The sequence below is a fragment of the Aethalodelphis obliquidens genome, unplaced genomic scaffold, assembly GCF_003676395.1.
Source record: "Aethalodelphis obliquidens isolate GAN/ISIS:26980383/991018 unplaced genomic scaffold, ASM367639v1 scaffold90, whole genome shotgun sequence".
Lineage (NCBI taxonomy): Eukaryota > Metazoa > Chordata > Mammalia > Artiodactyla > Delphinidae > Aethalodelphis > Aethalodelphis obliquidens.
Window position 1 is genome coordinate 388,729 of NW_020838034.1, and position 15,557 is coordinate 404,285.

Below are 15,557 nucleotides of genomic sequence, written 5' to 3' on the forward strand. Positions count from 1 at the left end.
AAAGTAATATAGCAATAGCTATTTAAACTAAGTATGTATATGCCCTTCAAGCCAGCAGTTTCACTCCTGGGATTCTCTACTAAATAAATAAAACCATCAGTCCTTAAGAATGTGTATACAGAGATGTTTATTCAGCAATATTATTATTGCTTGTAGTGAAAAAATTGGGGGTAGGAAATACCCACCACTAGGAAATAGGAAATGATCAGATAAATTATGGTGCTTCTGTACCGTGGAATAACCTACAGCCATTAAAAAGAAGGATTTAGGGCTTCCCTGGTGGCACAGTGGTTGAGAGTCCACCTCCCGATGCAGGAGACATGGGTTCGTGCCCCAATCCGGGAAGATCCCACATGCCACAGAACGGCTGGGCCCGTGAGCCATGGCCACTGAGCCTGCGCGTCCGGAGGCTGTGCTCCGCAACGGGAGAGGCCACAGCAGTGAGACGCCCGCGTATTGCAAAAAAAAAAAAAGAAGGATTTAGACCTCTACCAGTTGACTTGAAGGGATTTTCGTGATACATTGTTAAATGGAGAAAACATAAAATGAGAGAAATATATATATATATATATATATCATGATTCCATTTTTATAACGCAATTACATCATACACATGTCTTATATGTGGAACTATATTTATACAGTTTTTTAGAAAGCTATGGAATAAGGCATCCTAGTTTATTAACACTGGTTATTTGAGTGCAAGAAAATAAAACTTGTCAGTGAATTTCTCAGTGCCCCAGCACAAACCCTAGCCTCCTGGGACTCTTCACAGACCTTGAGGATTAGACTCACAGCCATTTGTGTCGTTAATTGCTTGATCCAAAAGGATAATAAAACTTCTCTTGTTTCCCAAAGAGAGAGAGTCAAATGCTTACCACCTGCAGTAGGTCCCAAGGTTAAGCCCCGAGGAGCTCAGGAGACCGGAAAGCTCCTCTCTAGGTATTTATACTTCAAAAGAGATGAAGACTCAGAATTTAGAGATCTCTAGAACCTAAAAACTGGAGACTCCTGGAGCTATCTGGTTCCTAGAGAAATTTTATTTACATTCCAGAGAGTGGTGTTAGGATTTAGCACCGCAACATTCCCAAGGAGACCCTTTCAGAAGGAGAGGAGAACCGGTTCCCTTTCCCCCTTTATAAGTAGTGAAAAACCATCTTTCCTTGTCACTTGCCTTTGAATGTCTGGTCCTTGAATGAGACCTAGCCCAAGATAAGACCCAGGCCAAGGCAGTCCTGACTCACTTATTATTTCTATAAGTCATTTTGTACACTCTCAATATGTGATTAAAACATTTAAAAGAAAAACATGAAGAAGAAATGGCCAACCTATGTCATGATGTGATAAGCACTAATGAACTGGCAAAGGGAATGGAGAGGGCCCAGTTCTGAATTTACAGTTTGCCCTGGGTGGAAGCACTTAGTCCTCTACTGGTTTTTCACTTGTTCAACAGGGTTAATAATACATACTCCACATAAACCTTCTGAGCATCACAAAAGAATGGATATGAAAGTGCCTTGTAAAAATAAAAGCGCTATACAAACGTACAGTGGCTTTATTCCCGACAGTATCAGATACGCTTGGCAGAGAACAAAGAGCTACATACGGTGACTCAGTCCAAAACCCCTCCCACTGGGGCCCGTCCCAGCTTACAGACATGGGCTGTGGTGCCGCTGTTTCAGCTTCCTGGGTGTCAGGCTGACTAGGTTGTAGGATTAATGCCCATTTATGCACAGCAAGGGAAAAAGGAGCCTCAGCGAGGGGCATAGGGGAACGCAGAGCCACTTCCACCAGAGGCCTGGATCAGCCTCAGCAGAGGGACAGGAATGTGAAGCCCCCAGCTCACATCTGAACGTCTCCCTTTACCCTAAGCCCAGGCCCCTGTTCCACAGAGTGAACTAAAGGCTTCATTTCCATTACATCCGTTGGAGGCAAATGCAATAAAAAGCGACCAGTCTGTGCCCCCTCCACACACAGTCCCACCCTTTGAGTAGAGCACCCACCAGGTTCCGTTGTAAATACTGCTTCCTCCCACCATCCCTCAAAAAAGCCTTAAAGACCACACCCTCAAAGCAAACAAAAGATTTGCTGCATGTTTGGGGGTTTGCTTTATCTCTTAAATCCGTGTCCCTGTTCCCCTCCACCATTACGGAAAGGCAGCCGCTAAAGGACACGCCTATTTATTTAGCAGGTGAACTGCGCACGTTTACCGATTCTCCCAAAGCTCTCGGCCTGCCCACCCACCGAGCTCCCTGCAGATGTCTGACCGAAGGCCTTGTCTGAGCAGCCCCTCCCTGGGCAGGGCAGTAGGTCTTCACCCACTGAAATGACCCCTCCTCCCTCTTTGTACGAAGGTCTTCTAGGCCCTGAAAGCGGGAGGGGCGGGGGACAGGGTTCAGATTGTTTGTCTTTGCAAACCGCCTTCCTTTCATGGACTTGCTCGTGGCACGTGCGTCTTAGGTAAAGGCTGAGCTGCGAGTTGCTTTATTGGGGGGTTAGTTGCTGGGAGCCAAAAGATCCCCCGGCTGACATTCCCAGAGCACCAAGTGGTGTTTTCCTCTTCACTGGAAGGGCTCCACCTTGGCTCCCTCCGCCACTGGCCCCTCCCTAGGGGTTCGAGAAAACCAACCACAACGGCCCCGCGGCGTCCTGCTCTCTGTCCACACGAGGGCGCTCGCTCCACGCCCCATTATGCTGGCCGCTGCGACGCCGGGAAGGTATCTTTGCGGGGGCGGATAGAGCCAAGGCTTGGACACGGCTGTGCAGACCGGGAGCTCAACCTGGGTCCCTTCCTGGTTCCCAGCTGTGCCAGTCCCTAGTCCCTGCGGGGAAGGAGAGGCCACTAGAGGGACGCCAAGAGGTGAGGCTTCCAGCCCTCTTGGGACTGTTGGCTCATCCCCACCCCCTGGAGGAAGAAGACTCAATTCAGCGGAGTTGAGCCCCCTGGGAAGTGGGGAGGTGAGTAAGAAGGGAAGGAGGATATGGTCTCCCTCTGGGGTCCCCAGAGTATACAGAGGAACTTGCCTGGCATACTTTAGGCCTGGAGGGGACAGAACTGCCCCATGGCCCTGAAACACAATTTACCCCCTTCCCCTACCCGCCTGCCTGAAAACGCTAATGCAAACAGTGAACTCAGACAATAATTCAGACAATTAGTCATTTTCCCTGATGGGGGCTGAGAGCCAGGCTCGGCTCCGGTGGAATACCTGGGGTGATTCTTTCTGCTGAGGCTGTAGGGATGGGCTGGCTCAATATTGACAGAAAGGCTTGAAGGCGCAGTTGCCCAGCCCCGGAGACCCCCCCACTCCACCCCGAGGACCCTCAGCCCACCCCTTTCATGAACACCCCATGAGTCATTTATTCGCACAGCTGCCAGCTTCTCAGACCACCACCCCTGGCACAAAGGACCCTGTCCCTGAATGCAGGGACAGACTCTTAAAGCGTGCCTCCCACCTTTGACCAACCAGGGCATAGACAGCAGAATCGAACTCAACCATACAGCGTCCGTCCGCAGTGGTCTCTGACGGAATAGCAGAACACTCCCCGGCCAGGCTCTGGGAATGCCAGATATGCCTTCTCTGCCCCCATTTCACTGTGGTGAGAAAGTGGACCGGCCCCGACCCAAGGCCCTTCTGGCCCTTCCCCTCTCACCACGCCCAGAGGAAAAACACGTCTTTGTCTTCAGAGATCCTGATAGGACTATCTCTGCCACACTCTGGACTCATCACATCCTGGCTCAAGCACCATTTCCTTCTCCAAGCCCATCTCAGAACCCCTTTCACGGGGGACCACTTGAGCCTTTCCTTAAGATGGCTTCACCCAGAGTGGGCATCTTTTTCTAATTCACACAAAGGCAACTTAATGAGCTCACAACCCCTTTGTTAGGGTGCATCCGCTGTTTTGTGGACCCTCCCACCAGCTCCCCTGGCCTGGTGAGTCACTGAGTCACTCCCAGAGGTAACTGTGAGAAAACCCTCTGGTGGCCATGTAGCACCAGGCAGAGGAGGAAACGGAAATCACTGGGAAGCCAGGACACAGGGATAGAGTTAACCAAAAAAAAAAATTTATTGTACAATTACCCACCACTAGACAGGCCAGCTAGAGGGTGTCTCCACCTTCCCAATTTATTTTCAGCCCCGGAGGATGTCATTGTAGATCATGGCCAAGGCCCCCAGGAAGGTGACATATTCTTGGAAGTTCACCACCTGGTCCTTGTTCCGGTCCAGGTCGTCCATCAGCTTTGCAATTTCAGCATCCTGCAGCTTCTAACGTGTTAGAATGGGAAATCCAGACTCAATGGTTTTGAGACCTTGGGTTCTCTGCCTTTCCCCCTCCCAGGCAGCCCCCTCTCATACAAATGGCTCTGTGCTCACTTGTCACCAAAGATCCAAGCCCACTTTGGGTTCACTTGGCTTTACTTCTCCTCTGTTCCTCACTCAGGAGGAGTGAATACCAGGCTACCAGTTTCCCCAGCCCCTCAGGGGTGTGGACCAGTGGTCCAGTTAGGCACATGGTCTAGGGCCCCAGAATGTGGGTAAGCCTGAGCCATGCACCTGGCACCTCACCCTCTCCGAATCCTGCTTCTAAAGGGCGAGAGGTGGGGAGAGGGGGCCTGGGGGGGTTCACTCACCGCGCCAATGGTGAGCTCCTTCTGGATCAGCTCCTTCAGTTCACTCTTGCTCAGGGTGTTCTTGTCACCTTCCTGACTGGAGTACTTGTGGAAGATGGTCACCAGGAGGCCAATAGCCTGATCCAGGGGGCACGCCATGGCTGAAGGCTGGGCTCAGAGCTGAGGGCAGAGAGGCTGCTCAGTGCCCTGGGCAGCAGGGCCTTCTCACTCACCCACACCCCCCCCCCAACTCCCTTTGACTACCCGTGCCAAACCACTAAGTGTCAGGTGACATCAGGAGACAGCCCAGGGCTTGTAGAGGAGGGAGAGGGCAGAGTCTAAGGCCAAGAGGTGAGTGCCCTACAGAGGACCAGAGCAGAGGTTGTTCAAGAATTCTAAGGAACAAATAGAACCACAGCGGAGAACTGTCTTCCAGGGGTTCCAAGAAAAGTTGGGGAATATGTTGTGAGTCAGGGTGGAGGCTGCACACCCAGCCCTACACACACACAGCCTCACAGGACCACACACTGCGGCACGGACACACCCTGGGACTCACTCTCCCAACCCCAGAAGGGCCACAGTGGGGAGCCACCCCACTGTGCCTTAGCCCGGGGCCGGCCCGGCCGCTCCCGCCTCTCCCTGCCGGCCCCAGTCTGGATGCGGGCGGACTAACCCGGGGCGGGCTGGCCCCGAAGGACGGGGGCTGCCCTGCCTAGCGAGGACTCACCGCGGCTGCAGCGAAGCGAGAAGGAGCGGCCGAGGGGGATGGCCGTGTGGCCAGCCCGCCAGCCTTATAGCGGCGCTTCCGGGAGGCCGGCCGCCCACTGCCCGCCCGCGCCCCACCCTGCCCGCCCTTTACACAACATCCTCGCCCCAAAACTTTCCACGCCTCCTGCCCCTGGGCTGTTCGGGGCTCCGCGGGGCGGGGGCGCCGAGGGGAGATCGCGGCCAGCCCAGTGACCTCGAGCTCCCACCTAATCTCCAAAACTCAGTTTGCCCCCCGTCGCGATGTGACAAGAGGAGGAGGCGGAGAGCCGGGCAGTGTCAGAGTGTGTGTGTGTGGGGGGGGGGGGGGGGGGGGGAAGGGCGGGGAGAAGGGTGCCGCTCCCCGGCGCCGGGGGAAACGGGGGCGAACCCTAGATGAAGGACGGGGAGCAGCCAGTGGTCTACAGGATACGATTTAAAGGACACCTAGAACACACATCCCCCCAGGGAAAAATACCACCACCCTCGATCCCTTCCCCCATCCCCCCACCTGAATTGCACCCGCAGCCTCTTGCCCATTAAAGTGCACACACACACCAGAGTCAAGCCCTGTAAGTGTCATTAGTGATTTACCCTCCAATGCAAAGTCTGTCAGATCCTCTCCCAAGAAAGGATTTTGATACGGGGAGGGAGGTGGGGAGAGCAGAAAGCCCTGGATCCCAGAGATGATGGTAGGGCTTGTTGCTGGGGGGGAAACGGAGGAGAAGGAAAGGGGGCCGGTGTGGAGTTCAAGGCCAGACTCCCCCTTCTTACCAGTGTCCTCAGTGGGGGCCTCCTGTGAGCTGGTGGCAAGTCAGAGTGGCCTGTCCACCACTGCCCTCAGGGACCGCATCCCAGCCACCCCCAGTGTCCTCACTCTCAGAGCACTTTCCCCCTTAGCTTTCTCTGCATATTTGCAGCATTCCCTGGAGGCAAGCAAAAGCCTGGCCCCACTTCCTCATTTTCCTGGAGGGCCAAACTAAGCCTGGATAAGATTAGTCACGTCTGCACTGAAGAACAGGAAGTGGGGTGGAAACCCAGAACGTGAACACCCAGAGGCTGCCCACCCACTTAAGGAGAAGCTCTGCCTGCTCCCACCCCACCCCCAGCCAAGGTGGACAAGAATGTTCCAAACCAGCCCTGGACACCTGGAATCAAAAACCTTTATTTCCTCTGCTGGAAGGGAAGGCTGAAGCAGGGTCCATCTGGGAGGGAGAGGAAGGCAAGGGGCCACGGAGGGTCTGTGAGAGGAGCTGCAGGGGTCAGGGGCCAGGGCCCAGTCATTGGTTGTCCGCCAGGAAGAAGTCGTTGTAGGCCACGCACAGCGTGGTCGGGAACACCGAGTACTCCTTTTTTTGTTTGCTTTTTTGTTGGTTTTTTTAATAAATTTGTTTATTCATTTATTTATTTTTGGCTGCGATGGGTCTTCATTGCTGCGCACAGGCTTTCTCTAGTTGCGGCGAGTGGGGGCTACTCTTCATTGCGGTGCGCGGGCTTCTCATTGTGGTGGCTTCTCTTGTTGCAGAGCACAGGCTCTAGGCACGCGGGCTTCAGTAGTTGTGGCACACGGCTCAGTAGTTGTGGCTCGTGGACTCTAGAGCGCAGGCTCAGTAGTTGTGGCGCCCAGGCTTAGTTGCTCCGCGGCATGTGGGATCTTCCAGGACCATGGTTCAAACCCGTGTCCCCTGCATTGGCAGGTGGATTCTTAACCACTGCGCCACCAGGGAAGTCCCCGAGTACTCCTTGAAGTCGATCTCCTGGTCGCTGTTCTTGTCCAAGCTCTTCATCAGGTCATCGATGCTGCTCTCCTTCATCTTCTTCGAGGGCCCAGGTAGAGAGACAGGTCAGCCACCCCTCCCAGCCCTGCCCTGACCCCTGGGAAGGCAGCCTCAGGCTGATCCCCAGGTGAGTCAGCAGCAGAGCATCTCAACCCCCAGAGTCTCCCCCCAGGCCACACCCAGCACAGGGTGCCACCAGGCAGAGCTCAGTGACCTGACTCCTGAATCGGAATAAATTACAAGAGGAAGGCTAGGGCAGCCCCCTTCCCCTCGACACTTTCTACCGCCCAGAGAAATAATAAGCTAGATTTCGTACAACACCTAATAGAGACGGCTTGGTGACTGTGTGGTACTAAGTGAGATCCAAGCCTTATCCCGCCCCTGCAGGACAGCTGCATGGAGCGAGTGCCTGGCACCCAGTCCTCTTCCTTGTCTGGTCCCCTGCCCAACCGGCCCAGCTCCACCAAGAGGATGGAGACAGCACCCTCAGGGGGAACAGGAAGAAAATACAGACACATCCTGCCCTCTCCCCTTCACTGCCCTCACCTCCAACTTTTCCACAGGAGACAGGACTTCGGGACATAGAGATGGAAACAGCGTCTCTGTGACGTCACCCTTGTCCCCAGTCTGGGCTCCTGTTATAGCCAGGCCCTCCCCAGGGCCTCTGTCCCCTTGTAGTTAACCCTGCTGGACCCATGGCCCCTCCCTCTGTCCTCATTAACTCCAGAATGCAGAGAGCTTGGCAGGAAGGCCAGAGGGGAGGCCTGGTGACACCCACGCCTGCTTTGGTCCCCTGTCCACAGGGACACACTAGGTGGAGCTTCTCTCTGGGGAGGCCCACTAGGGTTCAAGATGCGACAGGAGAGGCCCACAGGCCGATTTTAAAGGAACGAGGGAGGTTGATACATGGGCCCGGGCTGGAATTCCAGCCTCTCACTAGCTGGGTGTCCTCAGACAAGTTATATCACATATCTGAGCCTCAATTTATTTTTTAACTGTAATAATAACATAATGACTACTTTATAGGCCTTTCCCTTTGTCAGTTGCTTCCCTCCCACCATCTCCATCTGGTAAGAATCTGTTCTTCCCCCTTCCAAACTGTGTTCACAAACTAGTAGAAGGATCCTTTTGGTTCCCGTGTCAGCACCAGCTGAGAGCCCCAGACGTGCCGGGTACATGGAGGAGAGCCAGGCCGGGGCCCTGCCCTTGAGCTGTGCACAGCTGACCTGGACCCCTGAATCACCTCGCCCACCCCCACTCCATCCCTTGCACAGCCTCCACAGCTGTGAGAGCCGCGCCTCAACATGGAAGTTTCCTTGATCTCCTTCTCTAAACCTTCGTGCACGCTGAGGTCCACCCTCCAGACACTGCCCGTCTCCATTCCCAGTGAGACCTGACTCATCCCCAGGCGTGGCCCAAGATGTTCACCCTCTTCCTTGGGTCTCTGTCTGTACCCTTTGGCCATCCTGTCCTTGCTGAGACTAGTGTACCCTGCGGGTAAGTGTGTATCCCCTCACGCTGGGCCTCCCACCTCATGCTGGGAAGCCCTCGGGGGTGGCATCAGTGCTTCCTCTTTTTTTCCGTCCCCTCCCCCACGGTGCCCACGGAGCACGGAGCACTGGGACTCTGGGGTGCAGGGGAGGGACCGACACCTACCTCACCAAGACACAGGTCTTTCTCGATCAGTTCCTTCAGCTCCTTCCTACTCAGAGTCAGTTTGCTGCCCTCTCTCCCTGAATATTTATGGAAAGTGGTGACCACAGTGGTCAGGGCCTTCTCCAAAGACGTCTCCAGCATGGTGTGCAGTTCTGGGGGCTGAAGGGAAAGGAAAAGATCCCATTGCCCAGGAAGCTGGACCTTCTGCTTCCCCCCAACACTAGCCCACCTCCAAGCCTCTCCCTCAAGGACCAGCTACTGGAACCCACGATGAGATCGAAATCTACCAAGTGGACCCCAATGTCTCAGGACAGGTTGTAGTGAGAACCAAGGAGCAGTGAGACTGACCAGGCCGGAAGGACACCGCACACTCTTCCGCTTAGGAGATGTTGAAAAAGGGGTCTAGGGACAGAGGGGTGACAGGATGGCCTCCCCAGAAGAAGAACTGGTGACAGATGGTGGGGCCAGTGAAGGGTCAGGATTTTCTCCCTGCCCGGTCCATCTTGGGCACTCATTTTCCAGAGGCCGTCCTCACCCAAGTCACCCTCCTTGGCCCGGGTCCCTGAATCACCTAATATCAGGGCGTGTCCCATTATAGAAGTGGGGGACAGGGCAAAGAGAGAGTCCAGGGGTTGGAGGAGGCTGGGGCTAGAACTGGAAGGTAAGATCTCAACAGGAAGTCGGGGAGGGGTGCCAGGACTTGTCCAGCGGGTCACCAGCCTCTGGCCCAGAGAACGGTACATACAGACCAGCCACGAGGCAGTGAAGGGGGTGGGCCTATTGAAACCTCCAGGGTCATTCTGAGAGCTGGATCCAGAGGTTGGGTCTGAATGGGGCCCCCCAGTCCATCAGCACAGCCACACCCGCCCAAGAGAAGAAGCAGCTGGAGCTCTTGTGACTCAGCTTGGAAACCACTTCCCTCTTAGGCAGGAAGGAGCCAACACCCAAGAACCTGGGGGCTACAGGTAAATCTGTGTTGAGTCCGGAGCAAGGAAAGGAGGAAGAAGCTGCTGCCTCTTACCTACAGACCAAAGCCCACCTGACGATTCTTGAACTGGACCTGAAATTCATCTCTTACCACCCCAAACCCTCAGCCTCTCCCCACTGCCAGGAGACTCAACCAGGACCACAGTGGAAGGCGAGGCCTCTGGGCATCTGCAGCAGCATCCTGGCTGGTTCTGATCCCCACCTCCACCCCCAGGGCCACGATTCCAAATACTCTGCCCTCTTCTCTCCAAACACGTGCCCACTCATCGGGCCCGGCCTTCCTTGGCGGAGGTCACCAGAGCTAGTCACCCTGTGGCCTCATCGCCCAGCTTGCCCCACCATATAAATGAGCAGGAAGGACTCCAAGGAAGGAGAGAGCCAGAGAACTCACGCAGCAGAAGCAGGCTCCCTCCCACTGGTCTCTGACTTTAATTCCCTTGCTCCAGTCCCCAGAGAACCAGGGAAGAGAGAGGGCCAATAAGAAGGGGCCGGAGACAAGGAGGCCCAGGTCAGAGCCTCCTGGGACACAGGTGGGGAGAAACCCCCTCTGCCAATCTCACCTTCCTTATTTCCAAACAAGGATGGGACGGGGGGTGGGCACACTGAGTTTACCACGGCACACACGTCTTCAGTCCTGGAAGCTTTGTCTTCCCAACCAAAAACCAGAACTCACCATCTGATGGGTCAACAGCCAGGCTTCCTGGAAAGGCTATTCAGGAGGTACAGGACAAATGCAGGGTGTCCACCCATACCCTAGGCCACTCTCCACATTGGGGCCCTCCCACCCACTCCAAAAGCAGAACAGACTTCTCAAGATGGGAGTCAGTGGGGGAAGATGTTTCCTGCCAAGGGCATAGTCAAGGTCATCAGCAAGTACGGAGCCTAAGATTTTTAAAAGGCTTTTCAATGAATGATTTCTTCTAAACCTCACTCATCACCATGGGAAAGAATTGTCAGAGACTCTTGGAGTGGAGAACTGAGAATCAGGGACTGAGGCAGAGATCAGGGAAGGGTAGGGCTGGGTGATGGGGTAGAGGCTGTGGACTGTGGGGAACTGGTTCAGGGTGCAGAAATGACCAGGGTGGGGATCAGGGAGAGTTGCTTGTATCCTAGGAGAGACTCAGACATTGTTCTACCACCAACCAGTCCAAGTATGAGAACAGAATGGAGTTAGGGGCTTAGCATCTATTGCTGCTGCAGCCCCACCCTAGCCTGCCTGGGTGGTCCCCGCTGCCCCCCACTCCACTCCCACCCCCAGCTGCCAAGGTAGAGAGGCAGCAGGGACTGGTCACTAAGCAACAGGAGTTTCAGAAGTAGGGAGTGATGCAGGAGGAGGCCCAGGGAAGGGCACTCCATGGAAGATGGGCAGACTGGGGCTGGGGGAAGGGAGAAGGGGGAAGTGGCAAACTCTTTCCTGGATCAAAATTCTACCCAAGTCTCTATAGTCACACTCTGAGGGAACATCTGAGTCACCTACCCCACTCCTCTGAAACTTGAGACAAAAACACAATGTGATGAGAAGGAAAGGGGAAAGCTAGAAAAGTCAAGGGAACCAGACATTCCCTGCCTCTGGACCTGCCCTCTACTCACCTCTTCCTTGAAGATCCCTGTACCACCCAGGCATGATCTGGAAACTAACCACAATCCCACTCACTGCAGGCTAGAACTGTTGGCTTCAACCTAAGGAGAACTAATACCATGCCTGATATTTTCTGGGGGGAAAAAAAATCTCAGCTTCATTTATCGGATTCCTATGCCTGGAATTTTGTCTCCAAAACTATGGTCACCTCCCACCACCTCCCTCCCTCCCACCCCAGCCACTATCCTTCCCTCATCCCTCCCAAGATCCTTTGTCCTCCTCTGTTGGAGCATGACTGCTAACTGGTAATGAATCCCATCCTAGGGCCCCTGGGACAGAGATGGGAGTTAGGGAAGGATGATATTCTCATACTGTGGTTTCTCTTCCTCCACATCACCTCCCTGATCTGACTGTGGAATGGTAGGATTCATCCATCCCTGGGCTTTGAAGCCAGGGCACTGGAAGGGGTGGCAGGCAGCACCTGGGCCGTAAATGTCAGGACTGAGCCTTCCTCCCCATCCCACTCTGGCCTCACTACTTCCTCCCCATGACTCAGCCCTTCCCCCACCACCCCCAGGGCACCCACACTCCATTCCGGACCCCAACCAGGAGCAGATGTGATCTTCGATCCCTTCCCAGCCTCACTCAGAGGTCCTGCCAGAGGCAATGTTGGGGAGGTGGGATGGTTGAGTGCCCTGGCTAAGATCCTACCGTTCCAAGCCTCTGGGGGTCCCTTTCCCTGCCTTCCGCTCCATCCACAGTCAACTCTGTCCCCCACACATGTGCACAGTCACCCACATCCATCTCCCACCTTCTCTGGTCTGCTCTCCACTTGCCACAAAACCACAGCTCAACTCCCAGCGCCCCCAGAGTCTCTCAGACCATCAGCCTCATAGCTTTCAAGAATCTTTATTGAACTTGTTTAGTATCGTGCTCACATCTGGAGGAGCCAGTGTGAGGCGCTGTGCCCACCGCCAACAGGGAAGACCCCAGCTGGCAGGCCCCACCCCGCACATCTGAGGAGACTTCATTTCTTCCGGGGTTGCTTATCGGGGCAGCCTTCAAAGAACTCGTTGCACATCATGGCGATGCAGGACAGGAAGACGCAGTACTCCTGGAAGTCCACCTCGTTGTCCTTGTTGCTGTCTAGGTTGCTCATCAGCTTCTGGAATGCAGCTTCATCTGTCTTTTTCTGCAGGAAGAAGAGGCTGCAGGTAGAAACTAGAAGTCGGGGCCGGGCAGGGCGGGTGTGGGAGTGGCCAGAGCTAGGACTAGACCAGGTTTGCACCTCCAGATGGGAGCCCAAGAAGGCTTAGCCACTCCTTGGGGGGCCCAGCTTTGGACCTCTAGCCCTGGGGGCTAGGCTAGGGCTGGAGGAAGGCCACCCCTCAGACAAAGAAGTCTTGAGTACCTGGGTACAAGTGGATAAAGGGGACCACAGCATCTTCTGCCAAGGTCATTTTAAGAATCCAGTTAGACAATGGTCATGAAAGCAATGTATAAACTACACAAAGGTTGATATGGATGGCATCTGTGATCGCTCAGGGGGAGTCTGTAGGTGTATGAGGGTCTCCATAACTGTGTCTTCACATCCACAAGCCAAATAGAAACTCAAAAATGGTTTGGGGTTGGGGGGATAAATTAGGAGTATGGGATTAACAGATACACACTACTATATATAAAATAGATAAGCAACAAGGATTCACTGTATAACATAGGGAACTATGTTCAATATATTGTAATAACCTGTAATGGAAAAGAATCTGAAAAAATATATATGTGTATATATAACTGAATCACTTTGCTGTACACCTGAAACTAACACAACATTGTAAATTAACTATACTTCAATTTTTAAAAAAAAAAGAAGACACACAATTTTCATACAATCGTAAAAAAAAAAATTGTTCATTGCTGTAGTGATGGCAAGCGTCGGAACGCCCTGGCTCACGGATCTCGGCTTTACACACGGACTACCTTGGGAAGTTACGTGGCCTCTCTGAGCTTCAGTTTACCTCCAGTTAAGTTGTGCAAACACCTGGCAGAGTCTGACCCGTAGCCTACCGGCTTGTTCTCAGCCATCTTTCTGCAGAGAGCCAGGAAGTGAGCAGTGGGTACTCACTGTGCTTCCACCCCAGGCAATCAGAGCAAGCTCTCTGCCCCGACTTGCCCGTCTCAGCAAGATGGCTGATCGACAGCTATAGATGCCAGCTGTAGCTAATGCTTCGCAGAAAACAGGTGCCTCCCAGGCTGTATCACTCACCCCCAAGAAGCTGGGCAGCTCCCGGGTCAACAGCTCCTTCAGCTCAGACTTGTTGAGCTTGAACTTGTCACCCTCCTTGCCTGAGTACTTGTGGAAGGTGGACACCATCACATCGAGGGCCTTCTCCAGGGGGCACGCCATGCCGGCAGTCAGGATCTGGGGGCAGGGTCACAGAGACACCCTAATTTTCCCCACCCCACCCCCGGCTATGTATTCAGAATGCCCACCCCAATCCCATCCCTCAGGGAGCACTTGGTGCTCCCACCATAGAGGCAGCCCAATAAGTGGGGCTTGGCTCCTGGCGGATGGGCGTGCACAATGGGAAATCCGTGCTTGGGGCAGCGAACCCCTGCAGGGCCCAGGGCACAGGCTCTGCGTTTTGGACAGCCAGCTCCAGAAGAGCGCTTTCTTCACCCCTCACGCGGTCCATTCACTCCCACGCTCAGTCTACAGCAGCCCCACCCCAGCCCATTCTTCTCCCTCCAAGCGTTGGGCTGGGTCGTTGGGCTGGGCGAGGCTGCTGGCAGCCTGCCCAGGGCCCTGTAGCGGAAAAAACCAGTGGCCTAGCGCCTAGCGTGGGGAGGCGCAGGGTGAGGTGGCAGGGGCACAGATGCAGGAGGGATGGGGACGCCACCCTCCCTTGGGTCAGGCTGCTGCGTGCAGGGCAGAGCCTCCTAGGACACAACCAGACAAAAGCCCGCCGTCGCCCTCTGCCTTCACTGTGCTTCCTACACCCCGTGAGTGTGCACGCCCAGGCTAGGGCAACCCAGCAAACACAAGCCAACATGCATACCCCCCAGTCACACGCACCCCAAAACATACTACAGCAACAACGCGTGCAAGCCCCAGAACCACAGGACGGCTCCGATAGCTCCCCTCAGCCACCTGCACACTTTTTGTTTTTTCTCTCTTGCATACACACACATGTGCACGTGCACACACACACATCCCTCCCCAGAGCCTCCACACTGGAATCTCACATCTGGACCCACTTAGCACATCTGGCCCCCACCAGCCTCCCCTTCTCCTGCCCCAGCCTCGGCCTGACACCCCTTGCACACCACTTGCGTGCCAGCCATGCGACCGCAACTCACCAGGGCAAGAGAGAAGCGCCGAAGAGAGAGAGTTGGAGAGAGAGGAAGAGTGGGGGAAGCCCTGCAGTCTGACCTATTTATACCCCTGGCCAGGCCCTGCCCATGTCGGGGGATGGAGAAGAGCGGGAGACAGCCCTCCTATCCTGGGCCGACGTGGTAACGGCTACGGGTCCCTCCACCAGCCAGCCTGGAAACCCAGCTTCCTGCTGTGGGCACGCACACATGGACAATGGGAGAGCCCCAGTGGGCACAGGCAGGGGCCTCAGTGGGTGGGTGTGCGCAGCTCAGATTGAGTTTTAGGGAGCTGCGGGAAGGGCAGGCTGTGCCTGGGGCATGAGGGACAGGGAGGGAGTGGTCCCACTAGGCAGCCGGCATAAAGGAAAGGGGATTAAGGGGTGGGGGGTGACAGGTGGGAGGTGGTCCTGGAATGGGGTTGCCCTGGAACGCAGGGAGGGGACCCCAGGTTCAGTGCTGGGGACAGCTCACACTGCCCTTCTCCCCTCCCAAGGGGGCTTTCTACCATGCTGAGTGAGGCCCAGGACAGGAGCTGGGGGGTCTGGGAGGGGGAACAGGCTAACACCCAAAGGAGGCGTCGGGACCCCCACAGACACATCTGTGGAGAAAGGACCTGGATGACGGAGTGATGGAATGGGGAGGGGGCGTCAGGCCTCGGGTCTCAGGGATCGACTGACGGGACCACGAGCACATGGGAAAGAGGAGGGTGTCAGGAGGGGGATTTAGAGTTAGGATGGGCATCAGGAATGAAGAGGGCAGGTTGCGGTGGAAAGTTAGAGGTGATACAGCACAGAATGGGGGAGGCAGGGGTCAGGGGAACCTCTCAGGGCAG

At 55.0% G+C, this 15,557-nt stretch overlaps 3 protein-coding genes across 3 annotated transcripts; all 3 read right to left on the minus strand.

Annotated features, from left to right (window-relative positions):
* Nucleotides 1-4,041: 4,041 nt before the first annotated feature.
* On the minus strand, nt 4,042-5,437 carry S100A6 (S100 calcium binding protein A6). Its single transcript, XM_027095043.1, has 3 exons — nt 5,337-5,437; nt 4,631-4,789; nt 4,042-4,265 (listed from the first exon to the last, which is right to left on the minus strand). Exons 2-3 carry the CDS (start codon nt 4,766-4,768, stop codon nt 4,131-4,133), a joined length of 273 nt encoding a protein of 90 aa, XP_026950844.1. The 5' UTR covers nt 4,769-4,789; nt 5,337-5,437; the 3' UTR covers nt 4,042-4,130.
* Nucleotides 5,438-6,498: 1,061 nt separating this feature from the next.
* S100A5 (S100 calcium binding protein A5) lies at nt 6,499-9,688 on the minus strand. Its single transcript, XM_027095044.1, has 4 exons — nt 9,533-9,688; nt 8,788-8,946; nt 7,094-7,170; nt 6,499-6,715 (listed from the first exon to the last, which is right to left on the minus strand). Exons 1-4 carry the CDS (start codon nt 9,584-9,586, stop codon nt 6,634-6,636), a joined length of 372 nt encoding a protein of 123 aa, XP_026950845.1. The 5' UTR covers nt 9,587-9,688; the 3' UTR covers nt 6,499-6,633.
* Nucleotides 9,689-12,246: 2,558 nt separating this feature from the next.
* Nucleotides 12,247-14,831, minus strand: LOC113613879 (protein S100-A4). The gene is made up of 3 exons (XM_027094957.1): nt 14,711-14,831; nt 13,617-13,772; nt 12,247-12,545 (listed from the first exon to the last, which is right to left on the minus strand). Exons 2-3 carry the CDS (start codon nt 13,755-13,757, stop codon nt 12,381-12,383), a joined length of 306 nt encoding a protein of 101 aa, XP_026950758.1. The 5' UTR covers nt 13,758-13,772; nt 14,711-14,831; the 3' UTR covers nt 12,247-12,380.
* Between the last annotated feature and the right edge of the window lie 726 nt (nt 14,832-15,557).